Genomic DNA, 24,676 nt, shown 5'->3' with positions numbered 1-24,676 from the left:
CTCTAATTGCTTGGAGGGGGCATTTGAGCTTGAAAAGGATCTCACTTCCGCTACAACATGGGGCTCACAGTGGCTTGTGAACTTTAATTTTAGATAAAACCAAATTTTTTCCAGCTAATTGTTATCACAATCAAAACCATATCTCAAATCTGTTGCAAATTTAGCATGGGCTAAGGTTGCATCTCTTTATCGAGCTTAACCCTTTCTTACTCTTTATTCTATTCTTTATCTCTATAAATCCGAAATTCGGCCTTGCATGGAATAGTTTTGCTATATCAAAGCCAGATCTTCTAATGATGCCTTTTCTCTTTTAGACAAGGTAAAAAAACGAATTGTAAACATAGTTGGAGCTGCTCTTAAAGCCAACCTCCAAATCCATTATCACATCGTTGTAATGTTGCTTTTCTTTCTCTTTTTTACAAATACTATAATGGACACTGCTCTAAAGAGCTAGCGTATCTTTTGCCATCTACTAAAATTTATTCTCGTGTTACTTGTCATTCAATTAAGTATCATCCTTTTACTGTGACTGTTCCTTTTACTGTGACTGTTCCTTTGACTGTGACTGTTCCTTTGACTGTGACTGTTCCTAAATGCTCCAGAAACTCTTATTAATGAAGCCTTTTCTCTTTTAGACAAGGTGTAAAAACGAATTGTAAACATAATTGAACCTGCTCTTGCAGCCAACCTCCAATTTCATTATCACATCGTCGTAATGTTGCTTTTTTTACTCTTTTCTACAAATACTATAATGGACACTGCTCTATAGAGCTATAATATAATCTTTGTATTTTCTCTTCCAGTATTCTCCAGTATTCTTTAACTCTAATAGGTGGTTGCTTGCAGCCTTCTTGGAAGTAAAGGTGTTAAAAAAAAAAATGGAACTGATCTTATTACTTTTCCCAAAGATAAGGCAGAACTATTTGTAAAAAACTTTTCTTCTAATTTGACTCTTGAATGTTATGGTCATTTTCTTCCTTCCATTCCAGTTTAAACAGATTAACCCATTCTTAGACATTTAAATCATTCCAGGTTCTGTTAAACTCTTTCAAGTCTTGTGATCCAGACAATATTCCCGTTATAGTCTTACAAAATTGTTTTCCAGACCTCTCTCAATTCTCTCTAAATTACTTAATAAGTGCATGACTGAGTCTTGTTTTCCTGCCTGCTGGAAAATGGCAAATGTGGTTACAATTTGTAAAAATTCCAGAGAACTTTCTGACCCCTTCAATTATCTTCCAATTAGTCTCCTTTCTGTTATTAGCAAGGTCTTTGAGAGTTTAATCAATATTTAACTCCTCCTTAGTCCTCTTCGTTACACCTCCTTGGATTATTATTCACTACTAACCTCTAATGGAAACCATATATTCAATCAACTGCTAATTTAGCATCTGCTAAGGTTTCTTCTTTGTTTTGTCCTTGCCATTTTCTTAGCCCTGATGCTTTTTCTTTTTTAGACAAGGTCCTAAAATGCATTGTAAATGTAATTTGATTCGCTCTTTCTGCCAAGCTTGAGTCTTTCTCCCATTGTCATAAAGTTGCATCTCATTTTCTCTTCTAAAAATAATATCATCGTCGCTGATCAAAGGAACTATTGTCTCTAGTTCCATCAACTAAAACTCATTTTTGCTTGACTTGCTGTTCAGCTAAGTCTCTTTCTTTTACTGTATCTGTTCCTGTATGCTTTAAAGACTTTAGTTTATCTAGTTTTTTCCCCGCTTTTTAATCCTTTGGAACTCTCTACCATCATGTTTTCCTGACCCAATCAACCTAGAACTTTTCAAGCCTTCTGTCAACCGTTTCCCGGCTGTTTAACTTTTCTTCTTTTTTCTAGTAACTCCTAACTTAATAGTGGTTGCTGGCAGTCTTGTTGGGAGTGAATCCGAATAAAAAAAGAATTTGAAGAGAGTTCTGAAGAACACTTTTGTAAGACTATGGCAGGAATGTTGTCTGGATCAAAAGCTGTATATGGCAAGAATGTTGTCTGGATAAAAAAGTTTTATTGAGAAATGATTTTAGTAATAGAAGTAGAAATTATTGGGATGTAACAATGGCTAACATGTTTGACAATGATCTAAGAATAATTTTGGATCTAAGAATGGTTAACATGTTTGACAATGATCTAAGAATGGTTTGGATCTAAGAATGGTTAACATGTTTGACAATGATCTAAGAATGGTTTGGATCTAAGAATGGTTAACATGTTTGACAATGATCTAAGAATGGTTTTGATCTAAGAATGGTTAACATGTTTGACGGGATTGGTAAGAAAAATATGGCCATCAGATTAAGTTCTTTGCAAATAGTTTTGCTTTACCCTTGGCAGAGGTAATAATTTGAATTAAAGATGAAATGTTTGACTTTCGTTAATGACACTGTTGACAAGTTAATGACAACATTGTTAATGTTTTTTTTTATGATATCATTGGCAATTTGAACCACATTAACTTTATTATATTTATGAGTTTTATTAAACTAGAATCTTATTGAATCTTGTTGAATTGTTTTTTTTTTATTGGTTGTTTCAAAAGTTGTTATGTCATTTGTATGTACTTTACAATTTTAATTAATATTGCAGTTAATTTTATTTCACTTTTTGACCACTGTGCTCGTAACTGAACTTTCGTTTAAAAAAATCATTTTATACAAATTTTAATAAAATAAAAATGATTTTCATAAAAACACGCAATATTTATCTTTTTACAAGTATCGGCAATTTGAAATATTTTATTAAATTAGTTTTATAAGATTAATATTTTTTTCAGATATTCATATATGATTGTATGCTACATCAGTGGAATGTTTATCTTTGCTGCAATTGTAGGTATCCATATCTTTGTTTTATTTTTGAAACAAATATTTATTATTCAATTTTGGTTTAATGGCTTTGTTTAAATTGCTCAAAAAAATTACTCATCTGTATCAAAATTATAAAAAATTTTATTGGTAAAGTTGTGTTTTATATTAACAATGTATGCTATATCTTTTAGTCATTTATGAGTCATGTCCTAATTTTTATCTGTATGATTCAAGCCTGTAAAATAGTCAATGATAATAAGCACTGACTCTACAAGTTTCTTAAAGTTGATAATTTAAATTTGTTTGCATTTATAATGCAAACAAATAGGCAAATAAATTCTTAATAGGCGTTGAGCAAATCAACATATTAAAAGTTATATATTTTCCAAATTTCATAAAATTTTGGCTGATGGTTTTGTTATGTATGAGAAAAGCATGATTACAACTAAGATCAATTTTACTAGGAAACATAAACATATTTAACCCTTTACATAACATATAGCAAAAGTATTGAGTTTTTTTCAGGGTAGGGAAAAAAAGGACAACCCCACCCCCACTGTTTTTTTTTTTTTTAATAACATTTAGAGAACTTTTTTAAGAATCATGAAAAAATATTTCTAAAAAAAATATTTCTAGAATACAATTTAAAAGCATAATAATAATAATAAAAGCATAATAAAAATAATAAAAAAAAATGTTCAAGTTTTCAAAATGTTTTGTTTTTATTTAAAACTTAGTAAATAGTTTTTTTTCAATTAAATTAATTTATTTCAAATCATTTAATGCTTAACATTTAGGGTAAGACTCAAATATTTTAGCAGTTTGAGAATTCTTTTTAAAATAAACATATTAAAATAATTTGGTAATAACGTAATAAGAAATATGAAATTGAAATTTGTTCAGAAATTATTTTAGTAAAAGGTTGAGAATATTATAAACAGAGTTGCAAAATTGGTAATATTGTAGAAACTTCTTTAACTACTTTAAATTTTAAACAATAACATAAATAAAGAATACAATCTAGACATTTTAATTTATAAATTACAAATAAAAACATTCAGCATTTACCTCTTATCACCATAAAGTGCTAATGTTAGCACTTGTACCAGAATCAAAGACACTTAAAAAGATATCAAATTACTTCGAAGTGTCTGAGTAAGTTAAATGAGCAAAGAATTCTATAATTGGTAGGAAATAATTCAGAAACTTATTTCACCAGAGAAAGGCAAATTAGTTATTAAATTATATCAAAGTTTTAAGAAATAATGTTAGGAAATTGGCCATATTTGCAAGGAAGGTGGTGTGAACTTTCCTAGTTAAATGTTCTTCTACAGTGCTTTGTTCAAGGCTGTTAAATCTCCTAGGAGCACCTTTATAACCAGATGGTGCATTAGTTGTAGTTACAACTAATGCATTAGGTACTTATGATGTATCAACATATCACCAAAACACAAAATTTCTCATTGATGCAATTTGTTGGAATAAAAAAAAGCTCAAAGGATTTTTTGTCATAATTCCTTTCTTGAAAATGCTGAGTGTATGCTGCACTAATATGACCAATGACTTTTTAATGCTTGAAGAATTAAAAAGTTGTTTAATTCAAGAGTTTACAGACTATGAGCTAAAAGATTCAAGTAATGGCAGAATACTGAACTTATGAGTACTGCTACAATGAATGCAATTTAATGAATTCAATTTTTTCTTATGTGACAACATTTTCAAGCTTACCAGACTTTCATTTAGTGCAAAAACACAAAGTAGACACTGCGGAAAATTATCAATATGTTTTCAATGATGAGGTTCCAAGTTATCAATAGTGAAATAAGTCTTTTTTTACAATTAAACTTGATTTTATAGAGAAAACATTTCTCTATAAAAACATTTCAAATCTTCTTATTACCCTTTAGAAAGTGTTGATAAAACAACAGGTTCCATTAAACATGACACAGGGTTTGTTTAAAAAATTTAATAAGATATATGTAAATTTATCAAAAAAAATCTACCTGATGTATCATGTGTGAAGTACTTTTCTTTTTTTTTTGAAGTACTTTTTTTTTGAAGCACTTTTCTTTTCTTGTTTTTTCAAATCTGGGTCCCATATGCCCATGACTGTAGTTCTAAACCAGTCCAAAAAATTATAGTAAGTCCTAAATTAATTTAATAAGTCCTAAACCCGTCACTATAATACTATTAAAAACTTTATTTTTTAAAGTGCCTTACATATGTTTGATTGCAAAATTTGTATTTAAAAAAATTTTGAAACAATATTATTTTTGATTGCTATCAAAAATAATTACTATCAAACTATGATCAAGTATACAAAGCATGAATCTAGTTTTTTTCAATAGACCTAAAATAAAGTAACAATATAAATTTTTAGATACAAGTTTTTAGATATGAATTTGTAGATAATAGTTAAAAAATGTTTAAAAAAAGGCTACAATCACATCTTCCATTCACATCTATCATTCGATAAAAAAAAGGCTACAATCACATCTTCCATTCACATCTATCGTTCGATAAAAAAGGCTACAATCACATCTTCTATTCACATCTATCGTTCGATAAAAAAGGCTACAATCACATCTTCCATTCACATCTATCATTCGATAAGAAAGGCTACAATCAATAATTTTAATAAAACAGCATAACAAAAATATATTAAAATAAAATTCAAAACAAAAAGACATGTGTGGTAATGTGAAAGTTTTTTTTGTCTTTAAAACTTATTTAAAGTATATATAAAATAATTTTTATATAGGAAACATTTAAATTCTTAAGTTATTTTAAAATAGTATGATATAGGCATTTTTTTTCTGTCTGCAAAAAAACACAAAGCATTTTGACTTTCGAAAAGACTTAGAAATGGAAGATAGCCTAAACAGAACTGATCAAAACTAAACAAACCTTGGAGAATAAAGAAACAAATTAGAGCAACAAACATAATGAAACAAAAACAAATGCAGCTGAGCATGATGAACTGAGAAAAAAAAACAACTATCAGAACTGTTATTAAAATCAAATGATTTATCAAAATCATTTTTTCATCTTAACATTTATCATAATATTCATTAAAGCATTAAAAATTTTTTTTTTAGTTTTAGACTGTAGATGTATTAATTTACTCCAGCAAGACCCTAAATTGCACTAAAAAGGGGTGCAGCATGAAGAACACTGAAACACTGGTGTTAAATAACACAGTTTTAGTGTATTTTATGCTGCACACCTTTTTTTTTGTGCTAACTTACACCGTTTTGGTGTTGATTTACACCATTTTAGTATATTTCATGCTATACACCTTTTTAATGTTTATTCAAAATTACTTTGATGCAGGGTTGTTTTGATTTAATTTAATTGATTTAAATCAGTTGATTTAAATCATGATTTAAATCAGACAAATAAAAATCATGATTTTAATTGCATTATTTGATTTAAATTATGTTTAACGATTATTTATTGATTAATCAAATTAAAGTAAATTGCACTAGCTAAATATAACTACTGTATAAACTAGTATTAGTTATAATAGTCAGATAATACATTATAAAATATTAGTCTAAATTATAATACATTATAAAATATTAGTCATATAAATCATTAAATTTTTAAATTTATTGTAAGATTTTTATCTATATAAGTAAATTTTTTTTTTCATGTTTTAACTTATTGACTAATTACATTAATTTCTGTTTTTGTTACTATTTATATAATAAATATAAATATATTCCTTTTATGTAAGAGTATATTCAAACGTTTTTAAATTACAGTATTAATTTATAATTGGTTGTTAATTTTTAGTTGTAAAATAAAATTAATATAACTAGAAACAAAAATGTCTGGTGCTGGTAGAAAAAGAGATGCAGTTTGGACATGGTTTGAAGAAATACCTGCAAAATTTAGGAAAAAAAAGTAATAAAGCTAAATGCAAAAGCTGTGGCGTACAAATGCAAGGTTTGGTTGCACGAATGAGAAACCACAAAAGTGATGGTAAATGTAGTTTTCTGAAAGATGTTCAAGATGACAAAAACACTATTATTTGTCAAGAAACCTTAGAAAATATCAACCAGAAAACTGAAGAACCACAAACTAGTCAATGTTCTGTTAAGAAAACTGAATCTAGTTAATCTGCTGTAGATAAAAAGTAGATAAAGTTTTTTCTGTTAAAATAAAAAGACAGTGACAAGACCAAGCAGTGGCAAGACAGTGACAACTAAATTGGATTCATACCTTATTAAAATTGATAATGATGGAAAACTACTAGATACTGCTCAAAAGAACAGTTTAACTATCTGTTCAGGTTTGCTACATAATCAGTCTGTAACCATGAGTATTGATGGGTGGAGCAATGTTCATAATGAACCAATAGTTTGTGCAACAGTAACTACAATGAATTCAGATATCTATCTTGCAGATACAATTGATACCTGCGGCCATTCACAAACTTCTGACTATTTGGTTGACGTTGATGTTAATTATCAACAAATGCAAAAAACAATTTGGTTGTAAAGTTTGCAGTGTAGTAACTGATAACGCAGCAAATGTGTCGAAAATGAGACAACAATTGGAAACTCGAGATAATGTTAATATATGGAATTGAACATATGGATGTTCAGTTCTCAATTTCCTATTAATTATTATTTATTAAAATTCATATTCTCAATCTGTTGGCCCAAGATTTGGCAATTCCAAACATCAAGGAGCAGATAATTCAAGTTGTTAAATATTTTAGAAACAATCATTTTGCTGCTGCTACATACAAAGCAAAAGAGGGGCTACAACTTATAATGCCCCACGATGTTAGATGGAACACATTGGCTAATTGTCTTGAATCCTATATAAAACACTTGCCGATTCTGTTAACAATTTGTGAAGAAAACAGAACAATAATTGATAAGAATATTACAAATATTAATAACCTTGGTGTAAAGTGAAGTGCAGAAGAACTTTTACAAATGCTTAAACCAACAGCAGGACAGTAGTACTACTGGTGACAGTGTAGTGATATGGAAAAATCTTCCGAGGGAATTAACTCCTAAGCTTAGCTAAGATGAATTTATCCAAAAGAATACAACCTATAACCCAGCTCATTTCTTGGCTAATATTGTTAATCCTAAATACAGAGGTAAAGAATTAACTGATAAAGAAATGGAGATTGGAATGGACTTTGCCGCTTCAAAGAATCCAGATTTTCTTCCACTTTTGGTTAACTTTAAAGCAGAAGCAGCACCATTTTAAAAGTTTATATTCTATGATAACATTGTTCAAACTATTAACCCATGTGATTGATAGAAATATCATAATGATTGTGTGAATCAGGAATTACTAAAAGTTGTTGCACAGTTACTTACTGCTGTTGCTTCATCTGCAGGAGGTGAAAGAATATTTTTATCATTTGGTCTTGCGCATTCAAACATTAGCAATAAACTCGGAATTGAGAAAGAAAGCAAATTGGTTTTCCTTTTCAAACTATTTAATCAAAGAGCATAAGAATCAATGAGTTTAATTGATTGAATCTTTGAAAATTTGTAAATAATAAACATTAAAAAAATTTTTTCAATGTTTTAAATTAGTTTAGTTATAATTTCATAAAAAACTCATTTCATTAAAAACTACTTGATTAAGAGTTTATTTTTCCAAAATGTAATTTAAACAAAAAAAATCCAATTTAAAACAAAAAAAATCTGATTTAAATAAAAAAAATCAATTTTTATCAACCATGCTTTCATGTATTTCAGACTAGTTTCAAACAAAAAGTAACTTATAAAAAATAATATACATTCACATATATTTGATTATAAAGTACATAAAATTATGTTTCTATTTATGTTCTATTTATTAAAAAAAATCCTTAAAAAATATCTTTATGGTTCATTTACAGTTAACAACTTTGATTGTTGGCTTGCCTTTAATGATAAAGGAAGACTTTTTTTAGATACAGACTACCAAAATTTTGCAAACGAATTTGAACTAGAATTATACTCTCAGTTGTCAGTAAATTATTAAAAGTCAGTCAGTAAATGCATAAAAAAAAACAAACATAGTTTGGCATGTATAGCATCAACAAGCTTTTTTTTGGGGCAACTACAATACCCTTAATGCATAGAAGATATTTGTCACCTTTATAGTAGCCTGCAGGCTGCATGTCAGCCACCTCTGATTTTGCTTAATAACACTTGAGCAAGAATTTAAATAATGCACTATAGCCATTTAAAGGTTGTTGTCTTCATATTCCTAAAGAAAAAGAAACAAAATTCATCAACATGATTTTTTAATCCTTATTGATATAGGTTTTTATAAGTTCTTAGAAACAGGCCAAACTTTTAACTGAGCAGGAAAAAAATTATTTTATTATTCTATTATGATGTACTTGTGGTGTCTACAGTAAAAGTATAAATATATATATATATATATACATACATATATATATATATATATATATATATATATATATATATATATATATATATATATAAATATATATATATATATATATTTATATATATATATATATATATATATATATATATATATATATATATATATATATATATATATATATATATATATATATGCATACAGTTCCGAGAAGTGAATTGTACACAGAAGTGGATTCTATCTAATACATGGTATTGACAACTGATAAACTGAGGTTTGTTGATGCGTTTCTCTGCTAACATTTATAGCAATATTACAACAACATCATTCTTTTTTCCAGTGTTAACCCTGGTGGTATCTGCAACAATTATCTGTATTGAATTACATTGGTGAAATTCATCTAGGACTTTAGAAATTCCTTGACCAATTATTTTTTCCACAGATATCTACCAAGCCCAAGACATCCAATTTAATTTTTCTTCTTTCATTTTTAAGGATGGCCACTTGATAATCGATTTCGTTGATGTACTTGCCATCAAAGTGTAAGGACCAACTTTCCATACGCAACTTTTCAATCATTTCTTTTTTCAGCTTGGTTGCCTCTTTGATTGTTGACTTGTAAATAGCTGACTGACATTGCTTGCAAATGTTAGCAGCTTTGTTTGTTGATACTCTTGTGTAGTTCACCAAGTTGACTGCAGTTTTGCTTTTATGATGTTTTCTGCTTGGTGTAGGAGTAGTCTCATCTTCTTCATCATTGTCATATTCACAGTCATCAGTCTCAGAGTCAGAATCACTAAAACCAGGATAGTAAGATGATGAGTTGGATGACCTATTAAAAAGTTTTTGTTTTTTAGAGGGATGGATTGTTTCTTTACTGGCCGCTTGGCCTGTAGAGTATCCCACTGTTCCTTTGTTTTCCACTTGGAGATGGTACAATCGCTTGTCCTCGGAAAATAACCATGTTCTATCCACTTTAGTAATATCAAAAATTTCATCAAAGGGTTTGTAGCTTCCCTGCTTGACACATTCATCATAACATTTCAGTATTTTATCAAGCTTTGCTCGTATAACTTCATGATCAGATACATGAGGAAAATTCAGTTTATTCTTCCACAATTTGGTGACTTCTTTGGAAATTTACACACACACACACACATGCACACACACATCTTTATTTGTAAATAAACGAATATACTTTATACAAATATATCTTTAATTTTATATAAACAAATTGTGAAATATAAAATTGAGGTAATGTAATGTAAGGGTGTATAAACATTTAATTACAGGTCAGGTTGGAAACATTATCCAAACAATGAATGCAAGCAGGATGGAATTTGAAAAACAAAGAGTAAGTAACTTTCATTACCAAATTAGTAAAATCAAGCAGGATAATGAGTTTAGTTATTTTGCAAATATTTTAATTATTTTAGGATAAAACAGTACATTATATGAAAAAACACAATGTGCCATTAGAACTTTGGAAACGAGTAAGACATTGGTATGACTACACCTATTCCAGGTATGATAGCATTGCTAATATAAAATGCTTGAAAAAAATAAATTTTTCTTTCAGAGTTTTTGCTATTTTATTGGGTCATTCTATTCCAAATCTCATTTTATTTCAGAGATCGCTTTGATGGTGGCCAGGATATCAATGAAATAAAAATACTTCCAGATAAGATAAAAACTGAATTGGCCTTGCATGTTCATTTTGAAACCTTACGAAAAGTATGATTTTTATTGCCTTATGCATGTATTAGTTATGCGTGTTTTAATTGCATGTATTATTTGTTAAAATTTGGTTATAGTTATTTACTTGTTAACAATTGTGTGTTTATTTACTATCTAGTTTTTGTGGAAATATAAAAAATAATATATAATAAATATTCTAATAGTATAATATGATATATTAAATTATATTGTGGAATGTTATAGAATCATCAAAATTTGTTTTCTTTTTTTGTTGCATTTAATTGTATATTGTTAAAAAGTAGTTATTTATTACAATGTTTGAACCATTATGCATTACAAAACTTTTTTTTTCAAATGGTGTATTGTAGAATTTTTTTTCCTTCAACCAAAATCTTTAAATAACTGTTATTCCAAGTAACTACTTTAAAGCATATTAGCAAAATTATGTCAATTTTTGGGATAAAGAAACTGTCATTAAACAAGTCAATAATATATATATATATAGATTGTACTGATTATTCTTGAATATATATTGATATATACTCTTATATATATATTGATTGTACTGATTATTCTTGAAAATAATATATCCAATTAATTAACTTGAGAGGTTTCTTTTATTAATCCATTTAAGTAACTTGAGAAACAAAGTTTCTTTTATTATAATCCTTTTTTTAAATTGGTTTAAGTTATTTTTCTAAACAAGCGACTGAAGAAAATTTCAAATTAAGTATGAATAGTAGAAAAAAAATTGAGAGGAAAGAAAACAAATAGAATAGACAATATAATAACAAATAATATAGTAGAATAGTTTAGAAAATATCATGAAAGTTATTAAATTTTATAAAGTTAAAATCAATAAAATCACATTGTTCGCAGAAAATCTTTTTTTTTTTTTTTTTTTCAGAAAATCTTTTATAATTAATTTTTTCTTTTCTTTATAATTTTTATTTATTTATTACAATTCTTTTATTTTATTACCACGTTTTATTTGAAGGTAACATCTGTGTAATTGGTTGACATAGTTTGTATTGTATGGTCTGTTGCTTATCGCTTTGTTTATCATAATTTGTTGGTGTGTTTGACGCTGTGATCATGTATCAAATTCTATTGATGCATCTTTAAAAGAATTAATTCATTAGAACAATCAATGCATAAAATTTATAAGGCATTAGGATAAATTATTATATGAAATTGATAATTAATATACTTATAATATTCTACTATTTTATACTATTTATAAATATATTTACAACTTATTTCATCTTTTATAAATGTATAAAAGTTGAGCTAATGTTTAAACTAAACAATAAAATAAATAAATATAAATTGTTGTAAATTATATACTTTTGTAAGCTCTCTTTACATTAACTATTTTAGGCAAACCGTAACCTTTTGTATACTTGCTCCACAATCATTATTTTAGGCAAAACTGTTTTCTTTTTCCTGTTAATGCTCTTTAGGTTAAAGTTGTAAAAATCATTTAGTTTTTGTTTTTATCTGAAATTTTACACATTTTCTTAAATCAATCACTGCAAAGAAAATAAAAAATAAAAAGTATAATTGCCATTGTATGGATAAGGGAACATATCCTGAAAAATTTGGCTTAAAATCATTTTATTATCAAAATTGAATTCAAATGATCAAAATAAATATAACATTTTTTAACTTTCAATGGTTTTAATACTTTTAAAATTAAAATAATTTTTTTAATTTTTTTTTCTGAAGAAAAAATTATACTCACTGATACTCACAGATAACAAAAAGCTGAAAACAGCAGAATGACTTTGTTTGCAAGAACAATTGAAAAATACAATAAACATATACATGAATATGTCAAATATTCATGAATATATTGTCAGACTTATTATAGGTTATGGTCAGAATAATAGGTGCATCCTTTGGTTCAATGTAAAAAACATGTTCCTAACCAATTATAAAGCATGAGAGTTTCGTACCTTTGCAACAGTGACTGAAACTATTGAAAATTAAAAACTTGCTGTTGCAAAAGTTATAGTTAGTGCAGTCTTCCAGGTTGGCATTTTGCAATGTTGATGAGAAACTGCCCTATTTTTTTTTTACAACAACATTCAAGAATTTCGATCTTCTGGTGAAACTCTCACCTATAGTTCTTAAAATGATGTTTTCAAAAATTGTTTGTTTTGTTTGATGTTGTGCACTTTAAAAAAAGTTTATGATTTTATTTATTTTAGTTTTCCTGCTATTTTTTTGTTTTGAATTCAATTCAAAGCAAGTTATTTTATTTACTTCTGTAAACAAGTGCTACAGACTACTTGTTTACAGTTTTAATTTTTCCCAATTTAAAATTCCTTTTTAATGCTAAATTTTTAAATTTCTAAATTGTGATTTGTGATTATTTGACTGTGAATTGTAACTTTAATTGAATGAAATGAAAAATTTGTGACCAATTATAAAAAATTAAACAAAAATTGCAATCAGATATGAACATTTATGAAAAACTACAAAAAACTTGACATAATTTCAGAACAATTAAATAAAGATTTAGTTAAGTTTAAAGATAAAAGGCTTAAATCACTTTGAAAAAACCTTTTTGAAAAATAAATTAATAAATTCAGCTAATATCTGGGTAACTGATATAGGATTAAGGATTCACAATCTTTTTGGCATGGACTAATCTTTAGATGGTTGGAAACTGACACAGAGATTTGTGGTCAAACAAAAAGATGATGATAAAACTAATCTTATTTAAACAAAGTTAAATGTTAAACAAAGCACTAAACTAAAATTGTCAAGAGTCATGAAGAATTGCAGCCTGGTGTTATTATTTTTAATCTAATTCATTCCCAACAAACCTGCAAGCAACCACTATTAAGTTGAGAGTTACTAGAAAACAAAAAATAAAGTTAAAAAGGAAGGAAAAGTTAATGAGAAAGACTTTAAAAGTTATAGGTTTTATGAGTTTGGAAAACATGAAAATTGGAGAGAGTTCCAAAAGATTGAAGTGTGGGGAAAAAACTAAACCAATAAAAGTTTTTTCGAGCATGCAGGGACAGATACAATAAAAGGATGAATGGTGAATGATCAGTCAAGCGAGAATAAGAGGCCAGGTGAATAAAAATAAGCAATTGCTTTTACTAAATAATTGCTCAGCTTTACTTGATTAAAAATTTGAGCTATTTTGCTCTAATTTTTATACATGTAAAGCTGAGGAGTTACTCTGCATTTTTGGAGTAGATTACTCAGCTTTATGTGAATAAAAATTTGAGTGATTTTGCTCAAATTTTTGTTCAAGTAAAGCTGAGCAATTATTCCAAAAAAACTGAGTAAAAGCAATTGATTTTTTTATTCACCCGGCCTAAGTTTTGGTTGAATGAGCTAGAGATGCTCCTTTAAACAGCAACAATGAAAGTATTTGTAGAAAAGAGTGTACGAAATGCAATCTTATGAAGAGGTCATCAGTGAATGATCCTCCGAGAAGACAAAGAAGAGGTAAGAAATTTACCACCAAGGACTGAACCTTATTAACTGGGGATCCATACTCCAGTTTAACACTTTACTATTTTGATAAATACTTTAAAAGATTTGGTTTGTGTTTTAAGGTTTTCAAGGAAGGCATACTGGTGCAATCACTTGCAAACGATATTTTGGATATTATAAAAGCTATTTGTGGGCTTTTATAAAAGTATTTGTGTAAAAAATAATGCCAAAGTTACTATAATGATTATTGATGCATTGTGAAGGCATATGTATTGATGCAGCTGTCATCGTGAAGGTGTGTGTATTGATGCAGTTGCCATCGTGAAGGCTTTCTCAAAATATTTAACTTGTTGATAATAATCTTTTGAATATTTTTTGGGGTATTGTTCCAACTGGTGGAGAATTTCAATACATTGAATATCTGATGTCGATTCTTAAAAACATTCAAAAAAGTTCTAAGAAGCTGTCATTAAGCTAAACAATAGACTATGTGCAGATTTAATTGCACCATTTGTCCAATGGACACAATGTATGACACCAGTGTCCATTGAAATCTTGAAATCTTGAAATTTAAAATTTAAAAATTTGAATGAAAATTTAAATTAAAAAAAAAATGAAAGAAAAATGTTATAATATGTGTCACCAAACTTGCTATCATTTTGTAATTTCTATTGAAGAATTTTTTAAGAACAGCAGTGGTTTAAACAGAAGCTTTTACCAGCTTTACAGAGATATAAGGTTTTGACCAAGTCAAAATATGAATTATTTTGTAGGGCTGGCATAAACTTTTAGTGAATACTCAGGCTTACAGAAAACTTTAATTAGACCTTCCAACTAGAATGCATGTTGTTCTTTTCAAGGCAGCAACAGCAGATTATTTTTGTAAAAGTATACAAGCTCATTTAAAATGATGTTCTTCAGTCTTCTTAGAGAGCAGAGAAGCCATAGTATTTAATATATTGTATCTACAATGAAAGAAAAATTAAAATGATCAAAAATATTTTTGGTCAACTTAGAGCATTCTAATGATGCTTATCTACCAACTTTAGAGTATCATCTTAATGATGATACTCTAAAGTTGGTATATAAACAGTTATTTTTTGATAAACTTCTTTCTGTCATTAATTTTTTTCTAGTTGTTTTAAATACAAAAAGAGTGATTTTTTTCAGGCTTTTAATGTCAGTTTTCTAAAAATGTGTTACCTCCCAGAATTTTCTAAAGATAAAATTCTGATTTCTGAAATTTTTGGCTATGTATCCATGATGTTTTATGTAAATTAAATTGTTTTAAATTATTTTTATTATATATATAGTATATATTGATATTTTTTTAAGGTTTCATTTTTTCAAAAATGTCAGCCAGAGTTTTTGCATGACTTAGTTCTGAAAATGAAGCTTCATATATTTACCCCGGGAGATTTGATTATAAGAAAAGGTGAAATAGCTAGAGAGATGTATGTCATCAGTGATGGAACTGCAGAAGTAGTTAGGTATGTTTTTTTAAATGTTAATTTTCGTAACACTTTTAGGTTTAACAAACTGATTTTTTAATTTTTTTAAATGACATTTTAAAATGTTAGTTTTTGTGATACATATATATATTTTTTATTAACATGATTAAAAATCTGTTTTGTAGTGAGAGTGGACAAGTACTTAGAACTCTTAAACCTGGAGACTTTTTTGGAGAGATTGGTCTTCTAAGTTTAAATGATGGAGACAACAGGTTTGTGTCTCTGAATCTAATATTGCCTGTTTTGAAATAATTTTTCATGTTTTTTTGTTTAAAAGTTTGTTTTAGTTAATATATTTGTATTATAGAAGGACTGCAAACGTTCAATCTTGCGGTTATCTTGAACTTTTTGTTCTGAGTAAAGAAGATGTCATTTCTTCAATTAAAGATTATCCATTAGCACAAAACATTTTAGAACAGTATGGCCGTAAAAGATTAGCTTTTGGACAAAAATGTTGCAAAGCCTTAGGAAATAAAAGTATGACTTCAACAAAAGGGGAAAACTTTGGAAGGAAGCACAAAGGATTAGGAAATAAGTCTAAGACAATTAATCAACAAGAAGAGGAGATCAAATATAGAAAAAAACCAAATCAATTTTTTGAATCCTGTAACCCTAATGAAATAAAAAAAGAAGTTTGTAAAGATTACAACAAAATGGTACCTCGTGAAAAGACAGTGTTTAACAAAAATGATCAAAGTGTTATATTCTATGTAAAAACTAAACCAAACTCTTATAGAGTGATTTCCTTTGAAATAAAAAAATCAATTATTGATTGTGCAGATCTTAAGCGCAGCACAATAGGAGACCAATTCTTAACTCTTCCCTATATCATGTCCAAAGAATTTTTCTCTAAAAGAAACTGTAACAAAAAACAGAGAAATTTGAGTAAACGTTTTTACAAAAAACAACATAGACAAACTTTAAAAAGTTGTTTGCAAGACTATTGCCAAAGAGAATGCTATAAAGAAAGTTTAGCACTGAAAAGTTTTCAGGAAAATGTCAAAAAAGTAAAAAATATGAATGAATATTTTAACCTTGACCAGATGAATCACTATAATAAGCAATGCGTTAATAAAAAAAACAACCAAACACTTAGTCATAAATATTTTGAAAAGGAAAGCTCAAAATGTTCAAATCACTGGCATTTGAGTGAACTTACTGACATTACTGAGCCTTACTACAATATAAACAGTCATCTTCAAGAAAAAAGTCGTGGAAATCGGATTGTCAATTCGGTTTCAGATTTGTGTAAATTAAAATCAGATTCAGAAAATGAAAAGGTAATTTTATCAGTCTATATTTTTGAATATATTATTTTTATTTTGTTTTGCAATATATTTCTCATTCATTTCATGATTCTTCATTTGTTTAGATGTATAACTTCTTATTTGTGTTCTCATGCAGTATTTTATGCATCTTTGTTGACATACTATGTTTTTTAAACATTCTTAACATTTTAAACATTTCTTCAACTTTCGTTTAAGAAATGAATATTACATTTGCAATACAATCCCTACAATACAAACTACAATACAATCCCTACAATACAATCCCTACAATACAATCCCTACAATACAATCCCTACAATACAATCCCTACAATACAATCCCTACAATACAATCCCTACAATACAATCCCTACAATACAATCCCTACAATACAATCCCTACAATACAATCCCTACAATAAAATCCCTACAATACAAACTACAAACTGCACATTTTGCAATAGTGTTACATATCTAAGTTATGTTGTTTGATATGTTGCATATCTATGTTGCATTGTCTGATATGTTGCATATCTATTTGATGACATGGTATTTTTTATACATCTGTTTTTTTATCATACTAAACCAAAAAACTGTATTCAATTTTATCCTTACATTATTTCATTAAAAAATTTTATTTAAAAAAACACAGCAGAATAACTATTTGAAAAGTGTGGAAATTTCTGAAAATATCGAAAATCAACAAGATTCTTGTATGAAAGAAACATTGGAAAATTTTCCAAAAATTACAGAGACTAATGAAAAACAACGAAACAATTCTATCATGTTGGAACTTAACAATGACAACAAAAGTATGTTTCACACTGAAATTAACACAATAGACAAGCAATGTGCTGGTAGGTTAACTTTTTATATTTAATTTTAACACTATATATTTTATACACTTCTGCTTCTGAAATATTAAAAAGCGCTCTTTTTTTTTTCAGCCACTCGAATGGTCATATGTTTAAGTTTGGTTGAACTTGTCCCCAATACTTTAAAAAAGTAAATGTCATTTGTTTAAAAAACTTTAAAAAAGTAAATTTGTTTAAGTTTTAGTTCAACTTGTCTCCATCACTTTACAAAAGTAATTTTTACACATCAAAATTTTTTATACAATTTTTATTAAAACTATAATAAAGTTTCTTAAATAGTTTTAAATTAATTTTTTATTAAAAAATATAAAAAAAGAAAATAGTTCTATATAAAAATAAAAATATCTCTCAAATTTGAAAATTGACAACAGCAGCAAAAAATTAAAATCACAAATATATTTACTTTGCAATCAGAGCAAAGCTTTAAAATGTCAAGTAGAGTTTCTTACACAATTTCTCATCAGAGATAAAAATAAGATTCTTATATAGATATGATTATTGTTCTTTTTTCACTTATATCTATGTCTTTATTTCCATCTATCTACTTTCTTCATATGCATATCTTGTCAGAAAGAGTTGCAATAAATTTCCAAGGTTTAGGATTACCTATTATATGTGAACAACACCAATAAAATAATGTTATTTTTTATGATTTTTATTTGATAGCTTAATGGGGTAATAAAATAGTTTCTAATTATATTATTACCCCATAATTAATGGGCTCAAAAATAATTTCTTAAAGTTCTCTATTATGCAATATTCTTCATTTGTTTTTCATTGTTTTTTTTTTTTTGATGAATATATTAAGCTAAATTTTTTATATTGCTTTGCAAATAAGACTTCTACAGCTTGAGTATATTCTGTGGATTAATCCTTTAAATATAGCTTTAAATATTTTTATATGTTTTTACAGACTTAGGTGTGGTTTTTAATTTAAGTGTTCATTTTAAAAATGGACTTTATATTTTATGACTGTCAATTATAATATAAAATAAATTAGATAATAATGATTAAAAAAACTTTTATATTAATATTTCTCAAGAGAAGTAAAATAAAATCCTATTGTTCCCATCCTTTTTTTTATCTAATTCACTCCCAACAAGGCTGCAAGCAACCACTGTTAAGTTGGGAATTACTCTAAAACAAAGAATAGAGTTGAAGTGAAAATGATTGGCAGAAGACCTGAAAAGTTGTAGGTTGTTTGAGTCAGGAAAATATGAAGATGGAAGTAAGTTACAAAAGAATAAAGTCTGGTGAAAAAACTAGACAAATAAATATTTTTAGAGCATGCAGGGACAGATACAGTAAAAGGATGTGACTTAGCTAAAAGATGAATCAACGAAAATGAGTTTTGGTTGGTGGAACTAGAGATGATAACTTCTTTGAGCAGCAATCAGAATAGTATTTACAAAAAAGAGAAATAAATGCAACAATGAGAATGAGTGAGTTAATAATCAGGAGAGAGACAATGGCAAGCAGATAAAGAGAAGCAACCTTAGCAGATGCTAACTGTGCAATATATGATTTCTATGAGAGGTCAGTAGTGAATGATAATTTAAGAAGATACCAGAAAGAGGACTTAGTGAGAGGGTTGCTATTCATTAAAATTTACAAGTCACTACAAGCTGTTTCAGTTTTTTCTAAGTCATCGAAAAGAGAAGACTTTTTGTTAAGACAAGAGTATAAAGTTAAGTTTTCAGCAAATAGTGCCATTTTAGATATAAGTTTGTCAGGAATATTGTTTATGTAGATAAGAAACAATACAGGAGCAGGGATAGAACATTGAGTGTCCCAAAAGTTACTAGAAATGAAGAAGAGTGTTGATCTTCAAGAATGACTTTATTAAAGTGGTTAGAAAAAAATGGTTTGATAATCTCAAAAACTTTTCCAGATGCATCATACAAAGCAAGCTTACAGAGAAGACCAGAATACCAAATTTTATCAAAAGCTTTAGGTATATCAACAGCAATAGCCTTTGCCTTTGCCATCTAATGCATGATAGAAACTACTAGTTACAGCAGTTAGCAAATCAGCCTTAGATTGAGAAGATCGAAAACCATATTAATTGTCTGACAGTGAGCTATTTAACTCAAGATGAGAGGTTTAGTAAACTGGGAATTATGGAGCTTAGCATCAGAAAGGACCTTTCTACATTGATTATTACAATTTAAGGTATAGCAGCTGCACAAGAAGGTGAAAACCATGTAGTATTATGAGCCTTGGCTTGGAACCGACAAGAAGGAATAAAAGCTTCCATACCTATCTGGATTCAGGAGGTTATGTTGGTGGCACATTTATCAGCGGAGAGAAAAAAGACATCACTCAAGGAATATCACTAAAAAAATCACCCAAGGATTGTCACCAAAAAAAGAATTCCATTCAGCTTTAGCTTAGTAGTAAGTAGTGTGATGATAAGGTCTAAAGAAGAAGTATAAGATGAAAGATTTATAGAGATCATTGATTGGTCAGAACCATCTAAAAGAGAACAAAGAGAGACTGAACATAAACTAGGGTCAGAGACAAGACACAAGTCAAGGAGTGAAGTTAAGTGATAAGGTTTGTCTTGACAACAAGTCATATAGCTAACTATCTGAGTTAGAGATTGAGAAATACAAAAGTTATGGACTATGCTTCAGATAAATCATTTAATATTGTGATTTAGTTCGTGTAATTCAAAGTTATTCAAATTTTCAAAGTTTTTAAATATTTAATCTAAGTTTTCAAAAGTTTTGTTCATACTTTGCGTTTTTGTTTAAAATAACTGTGCCAGCAGTGGTGAAAAAAAAGTGAGCAGTCAGTGTTGTTAGAACCAAGCTATTCAGTGTGAGCATTAAAGTCACCAATAACAACAATATTGGCAGAGGGATAAAGAGAAAGGTCATAAAAGAATGGTTAGAGGATTCAAATCTGATTTCTCAACAAATAGATGAGTTGATGGGTAAGTAATTGCCTAAGCTAAGCATTTACTTACCCATCAACTCACCTATTTTGCATTGGAGTCTGCTTATCAAAGAATAGTAGCCATCAATACTGAATTCTGAGGAAGAAACAGTTGAGTTTAAATTAGTCTCACAAAGAGCATGTAAGGTGAGTTTTGCAAGAGGTAAGACTCAACTGATAAAAAGTTACTTTGAAGACCATAAATAAGATGTTGATTTTTTAGGTTTAATATTTTTTAATAGTTTTGGCATGGTTTGAATCAACGAGAACTCAAGTCATTGATAGGTGGAGCACAGCATCCCAACCAATGAGCAAGTCATAATTTATGGCTCCGTATGACCCCTTGACAATGCACACTAAAAGCATTAATAGGGACACCATTCATGCACAACATAGGACTTTTAAAACTCTGATATTTTACAGCTGTTGATGCTATCAGCCTCTCTGAGAAATACAACAGGATGTTCAGGAAACCTTACTACCAGCTTGCCTCGGAACCATTAAACTAAGTTTTAGAGCTGTTTCCGCATTAGAAGATTAGGAAGAGTTTTATAGCCACTATCAAGAAGGCACAAGTAAAAATCTATGAGTAAACTCAAAAAGATCTAGCATTCATTGTCCTATGTAACACAGATTTACATCTACACCAGCCTAATAGATGAAGAAGGGGTGCGAGGCTGGTCAACAGAATTATTCTGCTCACCCCTAAAGTCTTTAGCTAGGTGGCCTTCTATAAGACAGCAGCTGGAAACAGTTAACATCTGCTGTGATATATTATGATATCTTGTTATATTTCCAAAAAATCAACTGATTTACAGTACTGAACTAAAGCAACAGAATAGCGATTATAAGGTAACAAATACACAGCATAGGAGCTTTTATCTATTTAAACAAAATGGAGTTTGTAAATCCAATGTTGCATGCAGGAAGATTGTTTCAGAAAAGCGTATTTGATAAATACTTGAAAAAATGAATCAAATGGTCTGAGTTAATATTATCAGATTTGGAAAAAGCTTTGATGAGAGTGTTTTGATGGTTTACAGCTTCATATTTAGTACATTGCAGGTTGCAACCTGCAATGTACTTAATATGATGCTGTGGTGATGCTAAATCGGCGGTAAAATTATACTTAAAGGCATGATTCTAGGAAGAAGTATAATATTACCATTTACTCAGGCAGTCTAAGAATTATGCATGAATTTTGCAGAGTATACTTTCTGACACATTACTGAATGGGTGTCCTGATTTGTTTATCTCTATGGTGGCGAATCATGATTGGAAAGAAATTCTGGAGAACCTTGGCCTAAATAAAGTCACAAGTGATAGACCTATTTTTATTGTGAGTGTCTTATTGAGATAGTTATACTCTTGATCATTTAACTTTCTTTAAGGAAAAATTTAAAAATTTTAAGCTTTTAAAAAACCTTTAATTAAATTTTGAACTAATTAATAAATATTTTGAGGATAGTTCTAATTTTTACTAATTTAGAATTTTTATATTTGTTAATATTAGTTTCATTAAAACTGAGATGTCAATAACAGTACATTTAATTTTCTTTATGACATTGTTTTTTTTATGTATGAAATATTTTATGATTTAGATAATATATTTTGATGTTTATATTATTTATGTAAGCATTACACTTACATTATATATTTATTTACATTTATATATTCTATTTTCTTGTGCAACTAACTACCTAGTAAACAACGTCTAAAAAAATATTTAAGAGACATTTTTTAGATGTTTAGTTTACTGGGTAAAGGTTGAAGCATACCTAAAATAAAGAATTAACATTTTTTGAATTTATGTGCTATTGCTTCTTAAATAGTAGTATGTGTTTTTTTTTAAATAAATGCTGCAAAGATAAAAGTTAAAAATTTTAAAGCTGGTTCTCCATCTTTTAATAAGATCCACTTAGTTATTTAAAATTTGTAAAGTATTGAGTTAGATTACAAGTTGTTAATTTGTTTTTAATTAATTAACATTAATTTAATTCAAATTTTGAGTTTTTTTCCTAATAAAAATATTTAATTAAATATGTTTTAGTCATGTTTTTAGAATAGCAGAAAAATTAATTATCTTTAAAGCATTTTCCACATTTTGGAGCAGCACAAAAAGATAAAATTAAACTACAGTTTCAATAAACATCAAATAGCTTCAATAAATATATATTTCAATAAATATATTTAAAAATAGAGAAAATGACTATTTTTCACTCAATATTATGAATAATTATAAGGTCTGACAACTCATTTCAGAATGTTTTTTGACATGTTTTTTTTTTGTTTTGTTTTTTTACAATTAGTATTTAAATAAATAAATATACAAAATATTATATGTAAAAATAAAAAATATATAATATTATATGTAAATAAAAATAACAAAGTAAATATACAGAACACACACGGATATATATATATATATATATATATATATAAAAATGTAACAGTAAATGATTGGGTTTGCAAAAAATCTAATTTTTATAAACATTTATTTTTATAAAAACCTCATTTTTGGGGCCCAGGCTGAAAACCCAGCAAAATTACAAGATTTAGCAGTGGTTGATAGCTGGGGCTAGAAAAAAATAAAAACATTTTTTGTATTATAATTTTATATTTACATTAACTATTTATTACATACTGGCCAGGTTTGGCAAAAATCCAGCCCAGTGGGTTTTTTTGGGTAATTTTGGGTTAAATTTCATGTTAAATCTATATGTATTGATTTATTTTAGATTTAAAAGTATTATTTTATATAATTAAAAATGTCAATGAGAAATGGGAAAAAGAAAGCTGGAGAATGGGAGGCTGGAGAACGGGTGGAAATAACTGAAGTTTTAATTAAACTTCAAATTTGAACTTAAAATTCAAATGAACAAACTCGTTTCTCCATGCAGCAGCCTTGTTTATAAAGGTTTGTGTTAAGGAGTTAAAGAGTTGAGAGAGGGTTATAACCACAATAAAGTAGCCTCCTCTACTGTAGTAGCCTTATCAGGCCACTACTACTCATTTAAATTCACCTTGGGAGGTGAATAACATAAAAGATTAAAAAATCTCAATCGATAAAAATATTTTAATAAAAATTAAAATTATGTATTTCCAAATAATGATTCAAATACTAGTAAACCTGCTCTGATAGCTGTTATTGTTGGTTATAATAGTTAATAATTATAGTTAATAGTTATTTAGTTTGTAATAATAGTTAATAATTAATAATATTATAGTTATAATATTATAATATAATAGTTATAATATATAATATAACAGTTAATAATATTATAGTTAAAATGTTAATGTTGGTTATAATAATTCATAAAGTTACTAAATTTCTTTAAAAAACCCAATAAAACCCAGATTAACCGGGTTTTATTGGGTTTTTTTAAGCTGGTTTTATTGGGCAGGTTTTTTCGAGCATGTTTTTTAATGCCAGCTCTGATACATATATTTTTTAATGCCAGCCCTGATGGCATATATTTATATTTTATAGATTGCTAGCAACCACTATTAACTTATGAGTTAATTTAAAATAGAGGACAGGTTAAAATAATAGAAAATGGTTAACTGAAGACTTTCAAAGTTGCAGAATGTATTAAAAATGAAAACACGAAGATGAGAAAGAGTTAAAAGGCTTATTTGATGTGCAAGAACAAAAAATTGAATTAATAAAAGATTTATAGCATAATGGGACAGATACAGTAAAAGGATGCAACTTGTTGAATAAGAAGCCAATTAAGAATGAGTTTTGGTTTG

General features: G+C 27.8%; 1 protein-coding gene across 2 annotated transcripts in view; it reads left to right on the top strand.

Moving 5' to 3' along the window:
* LOC100198921 (cyclic nucleotide-gated channel alpha-3) overlaps window positions 1-24,676 on the top strand; it is a 52,916-nt gene that overhangs the window by 17,185 nt on the left and 11,055 nt on the right. For both annotated transcript variants that reach the window (XM_065811816.1, XM_065811817.1), the window contains 9 exons: window positions 2,766-2,824; window positions 10,467-10,528; window positions 10,611-10,699; window positions 10,806-10,908; window positions 15,667-15,821; window positions 15,968-16,054; window positions 16,150-17,122; window positions 17,761-17,965; window positions 18,056-18,113. In XM_065811816.1, coding sequence (XP_065667888.1) covers window positions 2,766-2,824; window positions 10,467-10,528; window positions 10,611-10,699; window positions 10,806-10,908; window positions 15,667-15,821; window positions 15,968-16,054; window positions 16,150-17,122; window positions 17,761-17,965; window positions 18,056-18,113 — 1,791 coding nt within the window. The remainder of the gene's footprint in view (window positions 1-2,765; window positions 2,825-10,466; window positions 10,529-10,610; window positions 10,700-10,805; window positions 10,909-15,666; window positions 15,822-15,967; window positions 16,055-16,149; window positions 17,123-17,760; window positions 17,966-18,055; window positions 18,114-24,676) is intronic.

Source organism: Hydra vulgaris, chromosome 12, assembly GCF_038396675.1.
Source record: "Hydra vulgaris chromosome 12, alternate assembly HydraT2T_AEP".
NCBI classification, from domain to species: Eukaryota; Metazoa; Cnidaria; class Hydrozoa; order Anthoathecata; family Hydridae; genus Hydra; species Hydra vulgaris.
This window is presented reverse-complemented; position numbering and strand designations above follow the sequence as displayed.